The sequence below is a fragment of the Pundamilia nyererei genome, unplaced genomic scaffold, assembly GCF_000239375.1.
Source record: "Pundamilia nyererei isolate P.nyererei 1_Seehausen unplaced genomic scaffold, PunNye1.0 scaffold00043, whole genome shotgun sequence".
Lineage (NCBI taxonomy): Eukaryota > Metazoa > Chordata > Actinopteri > Cichliformes > Cichlidae > Pundamilia > Pundamilia nyererei.
The window spans coordinates 2,542,095-2,566,107 of NW_005187444.1; the positions used below are offsets into that span (position 1 = coordinate 2,542,095).

The following is a 24,013-nucleotide window of genomic DNA, read 5'->3' on the forward strand; positions in this document are numbered from 1 at the left end:
ATTATTAAATAAGTAAGTAAGTACCCATAAATTGTACAGATTTTCTTCAAATGTGCCAAACATTCACATTCACTCGGGATGTTGTAGTCTTAATTTCCAATGCTGCAAAAGTCTTATACAATCAATTTTTTCTATTTGATGAAGTGGGTTCCTACTCATCAACTGCTGGCTCCCCTCCTGGCCCAAACACAAACAGTGCTCAGGGAGGTTATTTTTTCATCACACTTGCTTAGTCACACACACACACACACACACACACACAGAATGTCGTTCTCTGGCAGACCCTATGGCTCTGAGACGTAGTTAGAAGAGCAGCATCGAAGGCGCCTATTCCTTTATTCCACTGCACTAGTGCTTCCATAAACCACACTGCCCAATGTTCTTTGAGGCCAAATGCATTAAGTGCAGTGCAGTATTAGAAATGTTTCTGTCCCTTTAAATCAGTCTAAAGGTAAAGGTAGCCTTTATCTTAATATCACTTTAGGAATCCCCCTAGTCTTAAAAGTGAACCTTTGAATCTGTTCATTCAGTTGGAATAGGAAGATGAAGGTGCACCCCTGGATGACCCTACTGTAGGATAAGAAATTGTAATATCATAAATCCCTTCACTGTATTGTGTTTAGCATTGGTACAAAAATGTAACAAATATTACTTCTTTTATTAGCTTGTTAATTTTTAAATGTCTTCTTAGCATTATGTTGGAAATATATGCCAAACTTGTGTTTTAAAAAATTATTTATATAGAAAATGGGTTTAATAGGTCCGCTGTTTCAAAAGGGTACCTTTTTTTCTACACTGCATTTGTATTTTGAACATGAGCAAATTATTAAGAGAACATTAGCGAAGGGGAAAGGTGCTTAACCAGTCTGCCTCTCAGTAACCACCGCCCCAGTCAGAGCACACAAGTTTTTCCACTCATCTGAAGATGAGTCTCTGTTTTACTCAAATGTCTCTGCAGACGAATCTTAGTTTTACTCTTTTCAAAGCATTCTCTGAAATTTTTAATGTTTCCATTCTTAAAACGTGTGACCTCGGGTGGTTTCTGGGTGCTCTGTTCAGCTGCTTCGGTCATCTTGATCCCAAATTTCTCTTCACGACCATATCTGGCGGTTTTTACTTGGAAAATGCTTCACAAGCTGGGACTGAACACTGATTTTGCTTGTGTTACATAAAAAAAAAAGCCTCGTGCATAGACATTTCTGTTAGTCTCATACACATCCTAAGCACTGGATATGAATCTGTTTTTTTGTTTGTTTTTGTTTTTTAGTATTGACTAATGTGAAGTTGTTGTTTGATTTTTAAACATGATATATTAGTCAGTTAAAAGTCACATTTTTGAAGCCTGGTACATGCGAGGCACCAGTAAATTGCCATTTCTTTGGAAGCATTTCATTTATTTAAGCAGATCTTGTTGCCGCAGCTCTAGTATCACCTGAAGGGGTCTCATCGCCTCTGATCTCTTTGGAAAGGTAACCTCATGCTCTCGTCAGTTGTGACCCGCAGAGGAAGAACATAGCATTTCCTGGTCACACACATTTTTTTTTTTTGTGATGAGTATTGTATTTGAAATCCAATTGTGCATTTTAACATTTCATTGTATTTATTAGCCAGCTTTGGCTCTAAAAAGTGTCAGTACAACTTGGTGAGAAAGACAATCAAAAAATATATATAAATAAAAAAAAGTAAAGACTTGAGATTTTTGCTTTTATTTTTTTCATGTATTTAATTTTGGGTGGGAAAAATATTTTTGAATGCTTTGTAAAATTGTTCATTTGCAGAAAACCCCCCACCAACATATTGTGTTCTGTGTATGAAAGCGATGCGCACAACTTTACAGGTAGTGCTGCATGAATTTTTATTTCCATTGCTCTAAATAGTACCCTTACTTTCCAGGGATCTAATAATTTCCAACACAAGGCTGTCTGTTTCCAAAGTTGAGTTATTCCACTCGCTCTTGATATTTTGGTGGCCCATTACGGTAAATGTGGCCTATTGTTCCATTGTGCGTGCGTGCGTGTGTGAGGTAACGCCACACATTCTGACTGTGCTGTGGTGTATACGGCACGGCGCCGGTGCTCGCTGCAGCCAATCCCAGCATTTCAGAGAGAGAAACAGAGAGCTTAGCCATATGCAGCCACATCATAAATCTAATTGTAATTCCCAAATCAACTGTAGCGTCACCCAGCGAGGGGCGCCGGCAAGTTTGTCACACACTCCTTTGTGAGCATGTGTGCGTGTGCTATGCTATAGCGTTTAGTTGGGAGGGGTGTTTGAAATCATACTTGCACTGTTGCCATGCTAAGCTTTTTAAACGAGTCATCATAACTTACATTTCCTTTTTCCTTTCTTCAAGATGAACATTTAGTTGTTTTCAAGTTGACAGGGGTTTTTTTTGGGCGTATGTGCACAGTTGGTGTGAGCATAAGCGACGCTTTCAGCACCTCAACAAAGGTTAGTGTAGCTTGTTACAGCACAGTTATAATTTCAAGTACATTCCTGCAGTAATGTATACAAACTTATTTATCCCTTAACATTTCATCCCTGAAGGAAAATGATGTAATCCTCTGTTTCCATTAACTTTTCCCAGTTGTTGTAGCTACTGGTAGCTAAATGCACAACTAGCAACAGTGGGTTGCAGTGATATATTTTATGGTCATTTGCACAAACTGTGTCCTCCATAACAGGATCAGTTGTACTATATCAATCAAAGAACTTCATGGACATAACTAAAATGACTTGACAGCCACACACCAAAAGAAAACTAAATGTTTTGCAGTAAAGCTCTACACCTTGGCTAATAACGTTGGCAACCGTTTCTTTCATATAAGGCAGAAATGTACTTATTAGTAAACTTAAAGTGTGTGATTATAGACTTTGAATTTACCTTTCTTTTCTCATAGGTTTCGTGTGTGGGGGATGATGAGACATATTGAGATGCTTTCTTCATGGAAACCTGGTCTTGGTTGGGCCCTCTAGGCAAATTCACTTTTTGATTTTTAAAAACCGTCTTGAAGACTAGAAAGAACCACATCCTTTCTTTTTCCCCTCTCCCCACCAATTGGGCATTTAGATCAAGAGAATTATAAATTGTTATTACAAAGGAGGAGCCCCCTTCAGACGTGTTGGAGAGGCTCTTTCAATGAGGCATCAAAGCCAGCCCGTTTATGATCATTGAGGCTCCACTACTCATTAAAGCACACAGAATGGTCACGGTGCTGCAGCACACTACATCCTCTTTGAGCTCATGATGCTTAATCCTTGAAATGCTTTTGATTTAAAGGAGACTAATTGACCCTTTCACTCCTGTCGAGTTGATCGTGTTTCACAACGGGTGCCACTTGTGTGATGTATCAGGTAAAAAGTCGTCTAGAAGTCTACGTATGATTTAGAGGTTGTTTTTTCCTAACTGTTCTTTTAACTACATTGTGAAATTAGGCAGCAGCGTTTTCCCTGCAAAAACTTTCCTCATGGACTACAAGTATTTGTAGCAACTCGGTATATTTCCACTGCACTTTTTGGCAAAAAGAGGACGCCCCCCAAGAAAAATTCCTTGTCAGGGGGAAAGTTGTTTTCTCTGAATGTTCAGGTGCACTTGGGTTTGGTTTGCAGCCATGAACATTTCCGAGTCGAGTATTTTATCTCTCTCATGTTATTTCTCTGCTGTAGCTTGTAAAATGCTGTTGAAGTGTTTAGATTTAAGAAGCTTTAAATAACTCAAGAATAGCATAAAAAAAAAAATTACAATCAACAAGAGCACAGCTTGAATCTTCTCCATGCTCACTGTTTTTGCGATATTGCCTGGCTTTTGATCTCTTGCATTTCCGCCACCTAATGCAGCGCAGTGGTGTAGTTAGTTGTATGGTCACGTGAATATGATATCTAAAACAAGCCTTTGCTTTTACATACACCAGAGGTTTTATTTTCCCAACTGAAAAGCAATACAAAACAAAAACAGTTTAAAATAATTTTTTTTAAATCTCTTAATAAAGTTAAATATTTCTGGGTATTTGGGGCAGAAACACGGCTTCCTCCCCTAAATTTGACACAAATGAAAGTTTATAGTCTATATATGCTTGCACTTTACCGTTACATTTAAATTATTTCCACATGCACAAAACACACAAATTCCACACTTTTTCAGACGTCTGCTGTCTTGTAGGTCTTGATGGAAAATCACAGACTGTATAAAGAAGATGGTCATACCCTTCATGAGATTATCTCTTTTTGAAGCTTATCATGGTCAGCTATGGTTCTTCACTGAGAAACTGAGGTAGTTACTCATCAAACCCAATGCCCTGTGTTATACTTCTTTTGGATCCTAATTGGGGCCCTAATATACAAATGGACATAAGGCGGTATTTAACAACACTTCAAATGAGCAACTGAGCTGATAAACTAACTGGGAAAGTGGAAGTCATAGATGAAGGAGCAATAAGATTTTTATACTTTTCTCACATTACTCTTTAAAATATAACTTTTTGTGAACAAGGGAGCTGCAACCTAATTGATTAAATAATGAGGGTTTCTAAACGCTAAGAGACAGCTTTTCGAGTTAGCCTGTTAGCACACAGTTTGCAAACTGGTAGAAAAAATGAACAGCTGGGGTTGATGGAAATGCCTTTAGTTTTGAACTTGCTATACTGAATAGTTGGTGACGTGGCTCATGTGTTTTGAAAACAAACAGGAGAAGGTTTGACTTTGTGAATTTAGAAATGGAACTGAGAAAGTGACAGCACTCTATATAATATAGGAACAAAAAGCATGCGTTGTGCATTGTATGTAACATGTATAACAAGTGAATTTATAGTAAAACCTTCCCTTGAGTATATTGTTGCTAATGTAAGTTGATTACAATTGCAAACTGGGTACTTATTAGAATCCCAAGGGTCAACAGCCTTGTCAGTCCTTTAACAATAACCAAAAATCTAAATGCAATGTCTGAATAAAAGAATCATACAAAAAAGCCCTTTGAAAGGAATTGCTTTCACAGGTTTTTTTTTCCTGGTTTCTATGTCTTTGAAACATTGCATAAAGGCATATACTTCTTTTTTTAATGCAATTAAAAGTGAAAGAAAAAATCTACAGCACTTTTTCAGGAAAATAGGCAATGGACAAAAGGCCAATTTTTTTCTTTTTGATCCAAAGTCCTTGGGTCTTTTTAAGTGCATTAGTCCGCTAATTAAATATTATATGTTTAACGAAAAATGCCAGCATGAAAGCAGCTGGATTGTTTGACTCAAAGACACGGCTGCAGCCTTGATGAGTGGAACTGTGCGCGACCATGAGGAGGTAAAGAACGCCATTGTAGCTAGTCCTCCCCTCATTTGACCCGCCATAATCCTTTCTACTGATTTTACAATCACATTCCCTTTTGTGTTCCCTTCACAGATAAAGACAGTAGAAGCAGTTATAGAGTGGAAGGACTCATTGACATTTCTGAGCATGTCACATGTACTTTGTAAAGACCGATGTGTTTGATTGTGAGTACACACAAACATATCATTTACCAATCAAAACTGTTTGAAGGACAAGTTACCAACCATTTATCTTACAAGGAACCAACATTGGAAAAGAAAAGTCTTATGGATAAAATCTCTCACTTAACATAACATTTCCAGTTATTATAGTCATATTTTAATCTCTTCCATTGTAGATTCCATATTTGCCTCCTGCTTTTGATTTTCTCACTCAGTCTCAAGAGTTTTGACCCCTCAACCTTTTTTGTTCTCTGCCGCAAAGCTTTTCATCTCAAGCGTTTATATGCGTATACTGGCCAATGCCTGTTGCGTTATAACATTTAGGCCCAATGCCATCATTCAATACTGCAGGATGCACTCTTCTTTTTATGTAATAATGCACATTACAAGGGTGTGGAAGCTGGGGTGGTGTACAGACCAACTTTAATACAGGAGTTTGGTATCACTTAGCTTCACGATTTTATCAATCATATTGTGATGTCTTTCTCAAACCTTCTGTGTCTGGAGAGAATACATACAGCAGGTATCACAGTAGCTTCATCTGTTTCTACACTGCTTACAGGTCACTCACTTTTTGGGTACCTTGAAACTAAATAACACGTAAGACCACAGAGCCAAAGCATAAAAACCAGCCTTGACTTACCCAAGCCTAACTATTCCCTAATGATATTTTATGTGCCATAACTTCAAGCTATCTCTACCCTCAAGTTATTCCGCAGATGCTGTTACAGAATCCGAGCAATGACATTACAAATGTTAGAAAACAAAATAGTCTGAGGTTCTAGTGAATCATCCAAATGCAGACATTCTTCTCTAGAGTTGCCTTTAAGTGCTTAGAAAAATCGATAATTCCATGACATCTAAGCTGCTCCATCCACTGAAGATACAGTGATAGGATCAAAAACTTCAGAACAGCCATTAAATGGAGTTTGTGGTGAAACTGTTTTGACAATTCTGGAAATACTGTTTTGACAATTGTGAAAATACTGTGGCAGTGGGAGATATATCACAAGGCCATAAGCACTTGGTGAACATTTGAGAAAAATAAACTGTGGTTTTGGTCAAATACTGAAAAAGTATTTGCTGATTTTAAGAATCAGACAGTTGTGCTAATGAGCTATGGAGCCTCTGCCATCCACCCTGCCTTAGCCTAAACAAGTATTCACAACAGAATTACATCACTCTACTCAGTTTTGCTGTTGTTACTCAACAAAGGTAATGTGTTACACATAACCAATTACTTTTCTTAAAAGTAATCAGTATGTTATTTCATTTCACAGAATGACTTTAACATCCTAGGGTTTTTTTTGTTGCTACTTTTGCATTAGCGTGCTGTCTGTGCAGAAGGCTACAAAGAGCTGAAGTTGTCTTATTAGCATGTAACTATTTCTGTTCTTGCGAGTTCTTGCACGCTCTACTTAGGCTGTATTCTCACTAAACCAATATTTTTAGGAGTGAGGACAAATCCACTGCTTTATGCTGCACATAAGAAAGGGTAGCATCTTCCTGATATTGGCCAGAGTTATTGTTTTAATGGCCTTTACTCAGTTTTCTACTACAATTGAAGTTCTATTTCATGTGATCATATACATGTGGTACAACACTGAATTACATTACCTATATGAACTATCAGTGTAGCACTTTTGATCAATACCAGATTCTTTTAAACAGTGAAATAAAGAAAGCTTTCATTTGAAAAGCTCTTACAGTTACAAAGTTGAATCTGGATCACACTGCTCATTTCTGTCTCTTTATATCATTATGTTCTGTTATTTATATACTTTGGAAGCATAAAAATGTGAGCGATCTGCCTCATAATTACAGTTTAAGTGCACTTAAATGCATGACAGAACGTATTTTTACAATAATATGTCCTCAGCTAGTAGCTTTAGTGTACCTGTTAACACCTCTTATTTATTTTCAAATATATTGTTGTAGGGTCTATACTTTACAACATAAAGCACCTTGAGGCGAGTGTTGTTCTGATTTGGAGCTATATAAGTGCATTTGAATTGAGCTGATGTTGGTCAATTATAACCATCTCATTGTTTATGTATATGCATGGAACATGACAATTAAATCTAAGTAAAAGGGTGAATGGTTAGTTATTCCTACAAGTCTCTATGACAAAAAAAGCAATAATTACAGCTGTGCCTGTTATGCTATGACAATTTTAAATTGCTTATTTACAGATTTGCCCTAGTGTGCGCTCCCTTAATCTGCTTTTTGTTTAGTAAACCATTATACATTACATTGTTTTTTAACATCCTGTGAGACATATTCAAGGAGATTACACCAAGATCATACAATGTTTGTGGGCCTAAATTTTGATGAATATTTTTAAAAAAACAGATCACTACTAGGAGTTAAAGTACATTTTTACCTTATTAAATGAACAGAGTGAGTAAAATCCACTTGTTAAAGCACTGATATCAGTCAGCATTGCATTTTGGTTCATGTACATACCATGTAACTCCTGATTCAGTTTCGCCTGTCTTCGCACAGGGACAGCTTCAATAAGATTTTCTCTTAAATTTTCCTTTTATGGCAACATTAACAAACACCCTGTAAGTCACACATGATATTTTTATAGCAAGTCATTCTGAAAGAGAAACATTAAAATAATGCCCTTGGTACAGTAAATAAGTTGAAATGAAAGCTTGTTTTCCACCAGAACTGTGGTACACACTGAATAAGCCTGCAAATAACCCTCTTATGTGTTTTATGATCAAGCTAAATTTTTGTGGCTTTATGTGACTCGGCTGAATGTGGGAACAATTAATTCATTTCTGGCACGAGCCTCTTCTCAATTTGCCAAATAGGCTTATCGGCATACTGACTGTGGTAAAACAAATATTTTAAAAATCACAGTGATAGCAAAACACATTAAGTCACACTATACAGCCTGAAATAACAAACTATGGGGAGCACTTTTATAAGGTTATTCTATGCTTTTCCATTTCCACCATCTGACATATGGTCCACAGCACTGTTTGACACAAGAAACACATAATTGTTCTGCAAAAGTAGAGGGATTAATTAGTTCACTGCCAGTCCAAAGTATTCCTCTTTTTTCTCAAAATAGAAGTTCAGTCGTGCAGTGGCATATCTGCAAACAGCAGGAGACAGAAAACACATGATTAGATAACAGAAAAAAATCTTATACACTATACAAAAACTAAATGGGCCTTAAAGACTGCACAGCTGTACATTGATCTGTTGGCTGGAAAGTCACATTGCCCAAGGGTGGCATGTGTCAACCTTAGATCAAATGTGCTCAGGCAAGTATGTCAAATAACTGAGACTGTCTTGTCCGTTTCTATATATGACGAGTCAAGCATATATGACTCATGACAAATTTTGTCTTAAGATCACTCTTTACCGTAACTGTACGTTTTACTTAAGTAAGTTATGAAGCGGTGTTTCACAAAAAATACATTTAAATCTAGTCTCACCACTTGTAATGGTTTACATGAGAAGAAAAATGTACCCATTTGTACAGTGCTTTAATATTACACACAGTACTTTCCAATTACAGACACACCCATGAAACATCAGGGACAATTTGGAATTCATATTGACAAACTGGGAGTGAAAAGACTCGTCGTACTATTGACAATACCTATCATGCCATCATGGCATCATGGAAACCTTGTGTATACCTGTGAGCCACTGGCTTTGACAGAAAAACAGCATCTAAAAGGTGTCTGAGTGGCTACAATTCCACAATTCAATTCAACAACACAGAGTTTTATTTGACCCTACTTGCCTGTAGTAAGCATATAATATTTATAATATTATTAACATTCTTTGGTTGAAGCCTCTTTGACATATTGGCAACTTGCAAACTGTTTAATCACTTGAAACATACTTGTAATGTCAAAATATTCATGTCTTTTCAGTCTCAGTCTTTATATGAGAATAATAGAAATTAGTACCTAAAATTGTTATTCAAGATGCATTGTATATGTCCAGAGGTGGCAAAACTACAGACATTTTCCACGTAATTATATAAATGTGTAATGTAATTATTATATAATTATTACATTTATATAATATATGATATATTAAATATAATATTCTAATGCAGATTATGATAAATACGATTAGATACTAAATATAATTATAGATTCTTATAAAAAGATTATCTGGTAAAAGCTGAATAACTGATTCAACTTCTTACTAAACTGAAAAAGTACAGTCCATGAAATGTGCTCCAAACATAAAAGTAAAAAGTACATGACAATACAAACAGTATTTACAAGCCTTTGCTAAATATTTTTTCAGCACTGGGTTCAAGTCTGGGCTCTGGCTAGGTAACTCAAGGGCATTTGCCGAGTGGTCCTGAGGTCACACACTTGTTATCATGCCAGTGTGCTTAGGGTCATTGTCCTGTTGGAAGATAAACTTTCACCCCTGCCACAGGTCTAGAGCACTGTGGACCAGGTCATCATCAAAGATGTGTCTGTACATTGCTATATATTTATCTTTCCCTTGACCCTGACAGTGTCCCTGTTGGCATTCAGGACAAAGAGTCCAATATTTGTTTCATGATCTGAGAATCTGTTAGGTACCTTTTAACAAACTGTATGCAGGCTGTCATGTTCCTTTTACTGAGGAGTGGCTTCTGCCTGGCCACTCTGCCATACAGGCCTGATTGGTGGGGCGGTGCTGAAATCAATGTCCTGAATTGGTTTGCACTCTGACATGCACTGTCAGCTTTGAGACCTTACATATACAGGTGTGTGCCTTTCCAAATCATGTCCAAACAACTGAATTTACCACAGGTAAACTCAAATCAAGCTGCAAACAGGATACGTACCTGTTTTGTGTGTCATGGCAAAAGTTGTAAATACATAAGCACATATTATATTTTTGTTTTTACATTTAATTGAATGCAACAATATCAAGTAAACATTTTTCACTTTGTTAATATGGGATATTGTGTGTAGAATTTTGAGTTGAAAAATGAATTTAATCCATTTTGGAATCAGGCTGTAACAAAATGTGACAAATGTGGATCAGGTGAAGCGCTGTGACTGCTGTAATGTGCTGTAAATTCTTATTCTGATGAATATCTCAAACATCTGTTATGCAGAACAGAAAAGAGGAAGTTCTAATTGTGGTTACCTACATTGTAAATGGCAGGTTCTGCCTCTACATTTAAACAGAAAAATGAATATAATCAGGGGTTAAAGTGGGATTCAGCAGGAGTGGAGATCCTGGGATTAGTTGGGCTGAGTGAATCTAGTCAGCATCATCAGACTAAGCTGTCTTTGATATCTGCTATTCCTTATGTAACCTAACATTGACCATGAACATGGCAGCCAACTGCATTAGTCCATCTCTTGAGATCTCTCCACAGCACTGCAAACTAACCTGTTTCGCCTGCCTAGCATGTTCACTGAACCTTTGAATAACAGACAGTAATTCAAACATTTTACAATTTGTGTTGTAAAAAGTTTCACAGTGTGAAAAAACATCACTTGAAATCGTGTACAGCTCAGATATCTATTCACAAAATGAAAGTGGACATTATTTGTAGGCTTTAAATTTCCAGTTTATCAGGTTTCACTGACTTAGCTTTAATAGAAATCTGTCTTCTACTCTCTTGTCCTGTCTTTGTCAGTCTTGTCTTTCTCCATCTCTGACTTAACTTCTCACATTCTTTTCTCTCCCAGTGAAATACAGCAGCTGCACGTTTAGCTAGCAGACATGCTCTGTGACAAATTGCATGATATTAGCTCAGCTGAAATTAGCTGACACTTTATGCTGCCTTTATGCTCATTTCTCTTCTATAGTCTAGCTAGAAGCTGTAGTGATCACATCTACATTGAGGATGCTGTTCTGGACCACTGCAGCTCTCTTTTGTCCTGACTACTCCATCATTTGAAAATATATGAGTATAAAGTAGAGGTATTTCTCTTAAATTGTAGGGAGTAAAACCCAAAAGTAGGTCAAATACACATACCTAGAAGTTCTACAGAAGTCCAACAACAAAGTAGTTGTACTTTGTTGCTTCCCTCCTCTGTATGTATCTGTGGCCATAATGTATCTTTCACTGTTCGCTACAGGCTGCTCTTTCTGTCTGGTTTTATAGGTGGGTACTGTGTTTTTGTTTGTCAATCTTGCGTAACAATAGCATCAAGACTCTCAAATGAAGCAATGAGTCTGAAAGCTGTGCCAAAGCTTCAGCGCATCTCAGAAGTTAACGGCAAGAGAAGTGGTTTTGTGTTTGTTCAAACCATATTATTGAATGCCTCAATAAATCTGATGTCTGAGTACGCTGTTGCCCTTGGCCATTATGCTATACCCTTTGAAATAAAGTGAAGTTTCAAAAGCACAGAAAATGGAGGCACAGAGAGGAGTTTGTCCTTTAATCAGTGCTTTCACTGAACTCCTCAATGCCAAATCAGTTTTCAAGCGCTTGTGTTGTGAGACAAAACGATAATTTAGTCACATGCCTTTTAGTTATTCTTTCCCACCTGCATCTCTGGGTAAAGCTACACTCTAATTTTTGTGTCAAAGCCTGGCTTTTTTTGTCTGCTTTTGTTCATCATTTTCTCCTTTCTTTTAGTTTTTGCTTTGCTGAAGGCTGACCTTTAGATTTACCAGTACATATTTGATAGAGATAGGTGGTACACTGTGTGTATAACCTTTGCCACTGCAAAAAAATGAAAAAAAGAAAAAGAAAGAAAAAAGTTCATAATAAAATTTTGGGGAGTAGAAATCATTGGTGGAGGCCAGCAGACAATTTTCACTTCGCTCGCTGTGGTTTGGCGAGCCTCAACAGGCGTTTTCTCTGGACAGACTTAATTTCAAGCAAGTCATGTGCTACAGTTGATAACTGACACTTCTTTCATTTACTCAGACAGCAGAATGAAGCCTCCCTTATCCTTATTGGTCCAGAAAACTAAAGTGTTTGCTCATCATTTTCATTTTCATATTTTCATAATGACCCACTAGAATCAAATTCTGCTGACTGCTACAATAGCATGTATACAGGAGGTGGGGAAGTAGAGCTGTTGTACAGCTATGAACAAGTTGCTTTCCACACAAATATGGATGCTGTATAAATTGTGAATTGACTCAGAACATGACTTTCATATATTATATGATGAAATACAGCTAATTTAGAATTAGCAGTTAACATGCTCCCTGTGGGGTGGCACCACTAAACCCTGCTGCCCAGTGTTTGTTAATGACTAGATTATGCTTTGGATGCCAGCAAAACAAATGCTGGAACATGCTCAAGTTGTAACGCAGGCATGTTCATCACTACTTTTAGCAAAGCTGTTGGAAACCCACGAGACATGTAGGTTCGATAACCTAATGTTTCCCCCATTCGTACTTGATGTTTCATATGACACAAAAAGTTTTCAGTGGGTAACAGCAGGTAACTGCACAGCACTCAGACCTCTTTACTACAGAGCCATGCTGTTGTAATTCTTGAATGTGGTTTGACATTGTCTTGCTGAGATAAGAAAGGTTTTCTTTTTTTGGGGGGGGGGGGATTCCCATTTATTTCCTAAAGCAGTCCTGAACTTGTTTTTTGTAAAAAGGATTAGGAAACAAATCCCATCAATGTCGGCCTTGTTTTTTTCTCTGCTATGTCCACTGTATGCACTGCTCTTCTTTGAATGCACTCATTCCACTGCATGTGCGTAAATGAAAATTGTGTGAATCTGAAAAATCCGGCGAGTTCAGACATATAGACTGACAGAATACTTAAACACTAATTGCTCACTTATTGAATCGCTTACCACTCCTATACAAAACATTCCTCAATAAAGAATTCCAGGCAGCAGTTTCTTGTTTTTTCCCCAACAAAATCCAGTAAAGAAAAAGCAACTTAATAAAAAATCAGTGTTATTCTTCAGTTTAGTACAGAGTTTGATAGATTCCTACCAAGTAATGTAAAAAGTCAAAATAGCTTCACTATCAGCTAATTTAACACACACACACCTCAACCCCACCCTGTAGTTTCTTCTATTAATGTAATTGCCTATTACACCCTCCCTCCTATAAGAACAGCAAGCTTCACAGACAATCCCATTTATCCCTATTTTTATTAAGGGTGACACCTAAGACTAGCATACTTAATGTTTATCTTCATCAGAAATGAATGGAGGCTTTTTTATATTTAGCAAGAGTAGGGGAAAATGATCTCCTGCCAATGCAGGTATTCCATTTCACAATGTGCTTTTGTGCACAATTCCCTCAATTTTGTAGTCAAGCTATTCCAAACAGTGGGCCTCCTCCTTGTTCATTTCCTTATAATAATGTCTTTGTCAAATAACAGCTCGCCTTGCCAGCACGTCCACAAATCTAGACTGCTGACTTGCAGACACTTTCAACACATGAAAAAAACCATATAAGAAAAGTAAATATGGATGGTAAAAGGAGGGCGGGTTTGCGTTCCCCTTGTGGCTCCCTATTGTCACATTTACATCTGGCTCTGGTTAGAGCACAAGGCCTGGGTGACGCCTGTCACTCGTTGGGAAGTTATTGGTGATTTGGCTCAGGGGGATAGCAGTGGGAGAAATTACACACACACACACAACACAGACAAGTATGCACACCCATGCAACAACTCAAGGTTTAAATAGTTTCTTATTTTTTTCTTCTTGAAGAGCAAAACTCATTTGCATGTATTGTACAAAAATTGCACAATTACTGATGTTGCCTGTTGTATGTATGTCTGCACTAAGCCAAAGGTTACCTATGTCTGAATGTAATAATGTTGTCACTTTAACAGATCGATGAAGCCAGCGATGTCATGTATCTCTTGCCTGAAAGGGAGGCTTAAGTGCATGAATGTGTCTTGCATGACAGGGATGGGCGTGGGGCAGAGGTTAGCTAGATAGTAGCCTCCCGCTTTTAAACATTAGACTTGGTTCTCCATTGTTGTTGTTGCTCTCAGAGCTCGTTTCAGTTTAACCCTCCAGTTAAAGAAAGGTAACCCAACCCTCACCATCCACTTTAGGACAACCTCAGCCGGTAGCTTAAAGGAGTAGACGTTCAGCAGGCACATGTGGCCCAGCCAGGGATGAGAGATGTATATGTAAGGCAGGAACGACGGCACTGGAACAATAGTGCCTCTGTGCCTCAGCACCCCTCTGGATCACATTTCCTCCAAGGTCCAGATTGAAATGAGGTGGGGGCCCTGTCGCTGATCTTGCAAGCGAGTAGAAAAAGCCACACAGAGGGGAGGGTGCCGTGTGTCAATAGTGATTAGGATCATGATCACAACTGTTGTGGGTGTGGGGTATGCAGAAAAAGGAGAAAGGCAGAAAAAAAGTGGGGGTTGAGGGAAACATTTTGCCTTCCTGAACTGTCTGAGTGCTGCTGCCGGTGAGGAATGTCTCCTGGACTTGTTTAAGATAACTAGTCCTCAATGGTGATCACTGTTAAAAATAAAAGACGTTAGTTTTGATCTCCTTTGAAAGTCTTTGTGAAAACCGAGGCTTTCATCTTATGTTGCGGTTTATCAGTGAAGAAAAGCAGAGAATTTCATGTGTAAATATTTTGTCTGTGACATGAAGAGTAGAAGAAGTGTGTTTGTCTCGCCTGTTTTTTATGCCAGATTTTAAATACACAAAGACTTGAAGCATTGGGGGGAGAATGAAATATTTCTATATTCTAGGCTTATGTTTCTAAACCGTTTTTTTTTTTTCGCAGTTTGACTGCCAACAAATTCTTTGTCATTCCTTTCTAATGAAGATCCTGCTTGTCTAAACATTGCACTAATATACCGAGAGCCTAAATTCAATGTCCTATAAATATTTTTCTTTTTCAGAGTATTTCAAGTGATGGATGATGACATTAACAGCTGAAAAAAAACTGCAGTGAAGTAATAATTCTTATTTGCGGTTACATGGGTTCCTTTATTAAACATTTACTGAGAGCGTTTTAATGTGAAGGTGTCACTTAACATAATTAGAACATCAATTTAAATACTAATGAACTCAACATGTTTTTGATGGATGGGACATCTCACCCAGGACATTTTAGGAAACTTGAGCATTGTTTATGCAGAGTGACACTTTGAGTTGTGGGAGTTTTAAATGTCTTTGTCAGACGTTGGACAAACCTTTGGAAGTCAAAGTCAATCGAGGAGAAACGTGATTGCAGGATGGCCCAAAGACCCCAGAGGAAGCTGGATGCCTGGTGGAAGTAAAAAAAAAAATAAAAAAAAAAATTACGTTTCAAAAAGCGTAACTCTGGTTCATATTTGTGTCTGAGCTGATTTGGAGCTACTTTTCAGGTGTTTTACAAAACTGTACAATTTAAATTGATTTCGCAGGGAGCTAGTATATAAAAAATAAAGATTGAATATTGAAAAAAAGAAGAACATTACAATATCATTGGAAAATGGAAAAATAACTGAAGGATTGTGCTGTTTAACAAAATACAGTTATATGTTGTACTGCCTACCTGTGGTATTAAAGCTCACACAGTCAGTACAATATTGGACTCTGTCATCAAAGGAATGACAACATGACAGCATTATGTGACCACAATGAGATTCTCAAACGCCCTTTTGAAACAACAAAGTTTCAAAAGCATAATTCTTTGCCTCCTACACAGAGGCCACAGTGAGGTCAAATGTTATGCTTTGCTCAGGAACACTTCAGCAGGGAAAATGTGTGCTCGCTGAGACAATGAACCGAAGGAATCTCTTTGAATGACAGGCTCATTAAGAACACACAGCCAGTCCCAGGAGAAGTGTAAAACTGTGCATTGTGTTTGCAGTGCAGAATCGCAGGTGCTGTATTTTTATGCTCTTGCAACATTCCCCTTTGCCATAGCGCACAACTGTGAAAACACACTTCAGTGACCTCCGCTTGTCATGTTGTAACTGCTCCCAGAACTGCTGCTGCTGCTCCCGCTGCATGCCAGTTGCGCGCTGCTTAGTCAGAATGACAAACCTCTGTATTGAATGGTTCCCTCCTTAATGGTTTTGCTCACTTAGTCTTGCAGACCTCCATACCTCCATAAATTTCTGTTGTTCTCCACCCTTATTGTAAATCTTCATGGTAAGGCCACTAATAGCAAGTCTTAATAAGATCCAGAAGGGCCTCTGTTCTGTGGCCCAGTGATATAATCACATTTTTATTTGATAATCAAATAAAGGGTGGAATGAAATACTTGAAGAGCAATGTGCGGTTTCCCTTGGCTTTTCTCCTTCTCCCTGGCAGATTTTCATCTCTAATCTCTGTCCTTAGTTGGAGATGGAGATTGAGCGTGTTTCCATTATGATTAATAACTGCTCTCCATTAAGAAAGCATTAATCTAACACTAAGCAGAGACTATCGGTGACAGGGAGCCATTGAGAAAAACGGAGATGATAAATGTGTGGGAAGAGTGACATCATCAAGCCACAGGCTACAGCTTCAGCATCATGGGGGATCCCTGCGGAGGAGAGGACGGATTGTAAGGACCCCACTGCGTCTTGGCACAGTTTGCCAAGGATTAAGACGGGAAGGAGGCAGCTCCACGGCGCAGAGCTCTGGCAACTGGCCAGGCCTCCTCGATGCCACACAGTGCAGGATGGCTTCCCTCAATTCCTACAGTGTCACTTTTTGTCTATATTATAAACTACGGAGCATGGTATTATATTAACATACTTTTATTTCACAAATGTACCAAGTGATACTAAGGAGATACAAACCGATAAACTTGTACTTAATTGATTTCATTAAAAGCAGATGTAATCAATTTATTTAATGGTGATGCAGGTATTTGTAAATATTTTTAAGCAGAAACATATCAGTATTCTGCCCCGTATGCTTCATTTTGACACACAGCTTGTCAAAGCGAGTTGAGCTGGAAACTTGGCTTGTTAAGCGTCAGTGATCAATTTCTCCTACTACCTTCAAGAGTCCGCCTCGGTTTGTTGCAGAAAATCTGATTTCAATCAACGTGATATTATCACTTCTATCACTCAGTTTCAGGCTATATTCTACCCCTTATACACACACACGCACACACACACGCATTTCCCTTTCGGTTTTTTTGGCTGAAGCACAAGTTATTTTAAAAAGTAATATGCCTTCTCATCAATTCTGTGCTATTTCAAGAGACATTTACACCACCCCAAAATTGGTTGGACAATTCTGCATATTGTGTTGAGCTATGAAAGCACTTTTAGACAGATAGTCCAGCACCACTTGAGACACCAAAGAATGAAAATTGTGGTCATAAGAAAAATAATTTTGGCTGCTGTGTTTCATTTTTCCCTGCGGTAGTTTCTAATCAACTCAGATGGAGTCCATCAAAGTTTGAACAGTGGTGGGTCAGCTGTGGATGGTTTGGTTTTCTTTGGGTTGGGGGGGCGAGTTGGAAAAGTAAATTGTTAAAATATGATGGTGAGATGTTGCCACCCCGCCATTCCACAGCTCTGCACACATATGGATGTTGTTGAAATGCATACGCTAATCTCATAATATTGAGATATTCGAGTCCCTCCAAGAGCAAAACCTAAGAAAAGGAAATAACTGTTGAGAGATTTGTCACTTTCCAAAGTCTTTCCAAAGAGCTGAGGCACTACATAATGATATATTTCAACAAAGTCAGTGGGAGCAGACACTTACAAGAGAGAATTTGCAGACTTGAATGTAGAGCTGCGTAACTTCTGCCTCCGTGACTGTGACCTCACGTCCAGTGCTGTGCTTGTAACTCTCCAGATAGGCCGTCAGCCAGTCCCTCTGCAGCTCCCAGCTCGGGTAGAGGTCGTAGTTAACATCATTCACACCTGAAATGCGACACATATACGTGCACATTAGTGGAACTAACGTCGGTGCTAAAATCCAACACAATGCCTAAAATAACTGTTTGTTTTGAAGACGTGCCAGTGAACTATATCTACTTTGAGTGGAGCAACAGCTCTTTGGTCAACACTTGTCAGACCCACTCAGGCAGTGAGAAACGTTTGCTCCAAATGGACAAGTTATAAGAAAGCAGCATGGAAACTGGGTGACAACATGCTGACAACAATATGTTGAAATTTAGTGGATAACATGTTATCCACTAAATTTCAGAGAAAGTATTGTGCTTTTTCCTGCACTGCATTTATTTGACAAGTCTACTTTAAATTAAAAAATAAAATTTTGTGAAATATAAAAATATAAAATGTAATAAAATGCTGTGAAGTGTAAATAAGCACCCTGGCACTTAGACACATCTGTTGACTTCTACATACATCAGCAATAGTATAACATCTGGGTTATATTGTACAGATAATAGCGAAGCGCTTTATTTAAGCTAGACTGGTTTTTCATGTTGCCCGTATAAAAGCTTCCCTACATCAACAATTATGTTCAAATGTCTGCAAGACAGTTGTATCATTCAAGACCATGCCATCGGCTAATTTTCAAATTTTGTTTGAGGTATAATCAGGATAAAAAAAAGAACACAATAAAAAGTTGTAATATTTGTTTCTTTGAATAAAAGGTGCAGTATCTTTCATTCCAGCATGTGATTCGTGTGGAGTATGTCTGCCCCTTCCTGTCAGCCCCTTCTTGCATAAGACTATCAGACATAACTGCAGCTGCTGTCATTGGGAATTGTGGATAATTTGCAAGTTACAACTTGAAAGCTGAATAATCTAAAACGACTGCATTGATGATTGTTCGGACAGTCCTTGCTGTGCTTTGCTCTAACACAGCTGGTCCATCAAAGCCACTTTAATCACTGTGCAGAACACATACTGAATGCAGCAATTTTTCTGAGCAGTGTCACAAGAAGGAGATCGTTTCACGGCACATTATATCATAACATGATGTAGTCAGAGAAAACACAACGTTGAAAATATCACATCCTGTGTTTACAATATTTACTGCAGTCATATATTCCACATTAAGGAATCTTATATGTCCTGGCTGTGAAAAAGATTTGGAGGTAAATTGATGCTATTTTGAAAGACCCACCGGCAAATTCGTTGAAGTGATTGCCGATATCGAAGGCCTGGTAGTTATAATCGGCATACTCGTAGTCAATGAATTTCACCATTCCTGATGGATGTAGGGGGAAAAAGCAACAGCAGTTACTAAGACAACATGATAAACACATTTCAGCTATAAATGTACAACTGATAAGCCTTTGTGTTTTTATGGAAAGTACAGGAACCTTGTGAGAGTCAAAGGAACGGGGAGTCTCTTTTGCTGAACATTACCCCGGGCGATATTTTTTTTAAATGTTTGAAAAATTTATAACAGAATAACTTCAAATAAGGTAAAATATTAAAAAAGGGACAATGCATTTTCAGTAATGTGAATATTGCCACACATTCATCTATCTTAGCATTAGCTTCAGAAGCACTGCCACTCCTCAGCTACAATTAAGGTAGTTTAGCATTAAGCCTTCTTTTGTTTGTTACTGCTTTCAGGTTGATGAATTTCTAAAAACCAAAGAATTTTCCTCACCCTCTTTTTCGTTGTAGATGATGTTCTTTGTCAGGAGGTCGTTGTGGCAGAGGACAGTTGGCGAGTCAATCTCAGAGAGGTGTCTCTTCAGTGACTCCATTTCCTGTGACAAAGTCTTAAAGCTGGGCACCTTTTGTAGATCTGCAGAACTACAAGAGGTAAAACGTTGAAATTATTTATTTTTTGTGATGGAAAAGGGCTCTTTTTTTCCCCGTGAATGAGTGATGTCTTTAACTCGCAGCTGCACCTGGCAGGTAGGTAAAGAAGCATAGTAAGTTGAACAGCCGAAGTCATAAATGCTGTGTGATGTTTTACACTAAAGACTGTAAAAAAGAACTTTGGCATTTAGTTTTAATCACTGAAGCTGAAAATACATTGATTTCCAGAAGTACAACCCTCCTAATTTATCTGAAGTCTAATTGGGTAAAAATGCTCACGATCTGACAATAACACACTTTTATTCAACTCACTTTAGCACATGTCCTTGTACACTCTGCCACTGGGATAGTCTAGCATGGGAGGAGTCTTTCTTCTTAAAAAATGCAATCGAGTGAAAATCAGAGAAAAGATATGCTTAGCTTTTATATGAGATGTTTTAAGTGCTTTGTCTGTCTTTATAAAGTGCTACTGTTATTCATTTTTGTTAGAGCTAAGTCAATGGTTCTCTAGAGTTTTAGGTTTACTCATTTTCTTGATAAGCAAACGAGCCCCAGTTTAACACTGGGAGGAGACGCAAAATTAACTTGGGGTTGCATCAAGAAGGGCATCCGGTTTATAAAAATAAATCTGCCTTATCAAACATGAAGAAAGCATGCATCGAGCTAGGTTAAGTAGTGATTCTAAATTGACCATAGGTGTGAATATGAGTGCGAATGGTTGCCTGTTTCTATGTGTTAGCACTGCAACAGACTGGCGTCCAGGGTGCAACCTTGCATCTCACCCCACGATGGCTCTTGCAGGCCTGACTTAAATAGCGGAAGAAAATGGATAGATGGAAGTTGTCTATGGGATTGTTTTTTCCCAATGAAAATCTGAACTAAACTTGTATAAGAGTCTTCCGTACACTTGGTAAGAGGAGCAAGAGAGTTTGAGACAAGAAAGTAGAACTTGTTTGTAAACTGACACGGTTCAGCAAGCCTCGCTGAGAGGTCACATGCCTTGTTTTCACTCTCTTGATTATTCAATCTATCAAAGACGGCACTAATGTCCTTGGACGTCAGTGCAAAATGCACCTGGAAGAAATGCTGTGCAAGCATCCGTCTCCTAATTAATTTTTGTGTTTCCTTTCCAGTCCCCACGACTGCCACGGCAAGAGGGTACTTTAAACAGTGTAATTTAAACACTACCTATTTATTCGAAAAGGGAACAAACAGATGCTCCGGTATTATACACACTTGGAGACATAATTTAGTGAGGCCTGCAAGGAACGCACAATAAAAGCAGAGGAGGATGAGCCTTGTTTATAGTGTTTATAGCCGTGGCACAGAGGCTCTGCTGTCTGCATGTCCTCCACTACACAACAAGTCACTTTGTATGTTATCTTCTCTGCTCTGTTCAGTCAGTCTTGCTTCCCTCTGAGATAAATACATGGATTGAATAAAAAGAGGTAAGCAGGAAGTTGGTATTTTAAAATACCAACTTCCTGCTTACAAGATCTTTGATAAAATAACTAAGATTTATTTTACTTTATTTTCAAGCATCAGTGCACAAATGATTTACATTTTAACACCAAACTGCCTTTTTAAAAAAAAAAATAGGCCCAGAATAGAGCGCTCGATTCACCGCTACTTGCCGGTGACAGCTTTATTTAAAATCGACCCCCTCTGACATGCATAATTTATCTATCTCCTCTCTAATATGAAATAAAACATGCAGTTGAATGGTGAATCACCCTGATTCCTTTTCAACCAACCCATTCCTTTAACCTAACAACTCGACGTTCACATAGAAACCCACGATTACTTGGAATCAAAAGCTAAATGAAAGACTTACATTGACTTTAAATGGAAACCTGTCGTCTTGCCATCAGATCTTTTCCTCTCTCTTTTCTGTCCTTTTCATGAAAAACAGTGCGTCAAGTACATTCGCCTCCTGCTCCCTGTCAAGTCTCTGTAAGGTAATTAGTGGAATTTCCTCCTCTGGCGCTTCATTATCAATGTGCCTTATTTACATATGATTTCAAACACCAGCCGAGCACTGCAGATTTTTTTTTCTTTTTCGTCTTTTTTCTCCACCACTCGTTCTCTTTTTTGCAGTTTTATGCAATTTGTAAGAGTGCAAACGGGAGACATAGCAGGGGGGCTTTGGAAGAAAAAGAGGTTGCACTCTTGCTTTCCATTGCCTTTCTTTCTTTTCTCTCCCAGCTCTGACTTCTACTGTGCTCCCTCTCTCTGAACCTTGCAGCTGCTGCAGCCTCTTTTGCGCTCCCCCTTCCCTCGTCTCTTTCGCTTCTCCTTCTGTCGATCTGTCTCTCTCCCCCTCTCTCTCCCTCTGCACAGCGGGTGGCTTGAGAGCTGAAGACCTCCTCTGCAGGTGCAGCCTCTTCCTGCTCTCTCTCTTTCTCTGCCTTTCTTTTGCCATTTCCTCTGAATATCACATTCATATCAGCACTCATACAGTCTCAAGTACAAAAGTTTCTCTGATGCTTGTTTAAAACCTGTTTTTTTGGTCTTTTCTTTTTCTGTCTCTGTGCCATGTTTTGCACGCAGTTTTCACACTCAAGAGACCAGTTAACGTGCAAACACACACACACACACACACACACACAGAGTGAGAGAGAGAGAGAGAGAAGACATTAGGTAAGATTAAAATAACCCAATTTCTAATTTCTAGTGTTGACACCTCAGAGTCATTTGTAGTGTTTCTTCCATTATTTTCTCATAGCTTTCCCACGTTGTTATGATACATTTCCTAAACACTGATCATTTCCAGGTTATTTTAAATTGCTCTGTATCTACTTGAGCGCGAGCTGCACAGGGCTGTCAAGTCTCAAAAATGTTTCACAATATAGCACCATCTATTGGGCCTTGAAATGTGGTGCAGTCTCCTATTGTATATTGCAGAGTGATCCACATTCAGACATGCATTCACTGCTTTTAGTGGGTAAAATGGAAGCGCTCACAATGTCCTCAGTGTTCTCTTTAAAACTGAAGTTTAGCAGGATATGCATGCAACTTTAGCAAAAGTGAACTTGTTTTGCTGTGTGGAACTGCGGGACTTAAATAGTAGGTTATTACTCCTCTGTGGCCTTAATTTTCAGTAGCACCCATCCATGCATAATTTGGTGTCTTGTGTTAACACATTTTTGTTATCTGTGCAGTGTGTTATAAAATAAATAAATACATTTCAGCTTGTCCGAGGTAGTTTATCACAATTTAGATTGTCATATTAGCTAGCTAGCTAGCTAGCAAAAAAAACCCCAGACCCCCAAATTAAGTTTTTTAATTACGGAGATTTTCTCTTATATTTCTACGAGACCTTTGTTTTTGTGAATCCTAGATGTTAAAAGTACCTCTTATCATAAAAGGCCCTCTGCTTCCAAGCCTCTACTTTATGGATGACTCATTCAGTTCCTACCTGCCTTGCACGCTAAAAGAAAAGTGACTAGAAACCTTGGGGCCTTCCAGCTTCTGTTTGCATGGACTTCCGACCCCTTTGCTGCAAACACAAATAAGGTTCAGCGTTTGACCGATAAGGGAGAGCCAAGAGCCTGTTTCTCTGTAGTGTCTTTCCCTGTAACCCCGCTTACCTCTCACCCCTTCACCCATGAGAGCTCTCAGTGTCAATGAGGCCACTCCCCCGCCTCATCTCTCTGACCAATGACAGCTCACAGTGATGGCTTCCATACATGTAAGGAGGGGTAAATGCCTGTTGCCCGTTAAGCCAGGCAAGATTTGGATGGACAAGAGCATTTTAGGCTGGTTTGAGCAATGTGAGAAAATGATAAGACATCAGTGAAAGAGCTGCTGCCTAAAAGATAAAACAGTTGAAAATGAAGCTGGTTTCTATCAAAGAGGACAGCACAATTAAACATCCGGGTGCCCTCCTGTCTCAAAGTCATCAGGTATTTTGTTTTTTAAACATTGTATTTTCAGTATAGTAGATAATTGA

The 24,013-nt window shown here is 38.5% G+C and overlaps 1 protein-coding gene across 1 annotated transcript; it reads right to left on the reverse strand.

The window, feature by feature from the left end:
- Positions 1–8,373: 8,373 nt before the first annotated feature.
- Positions 8,374–22,375, reverse strand: LOC102192387 (ethanolamine kinase 1). Its single transcript, XM_005731507.1, has 6 exons — positions 21,896–22,375; positions 19,904–20,052; positions 19,409–19,492; positions 18,074–18,234; positions 15,571–15,644; positions 8,374–8,586 (listed from the first exon to the last, which is right to left on the reverse strand). The coding sequence occupies exons 2-6, from the start codon at positions 20,001–20,003 to the stop codon at positions 8,517–8,519; spliced, it is 489 nt and encodes a 162-aa protein (XP_005731564.1). The 5' UTR covers positions 20,004–20,052; positions 21,896–22,375; the 3' UTR covers positions 8,374–8,516.
- Positions 22,376–24,013: the final 1,638 nt, after the last annotated feature.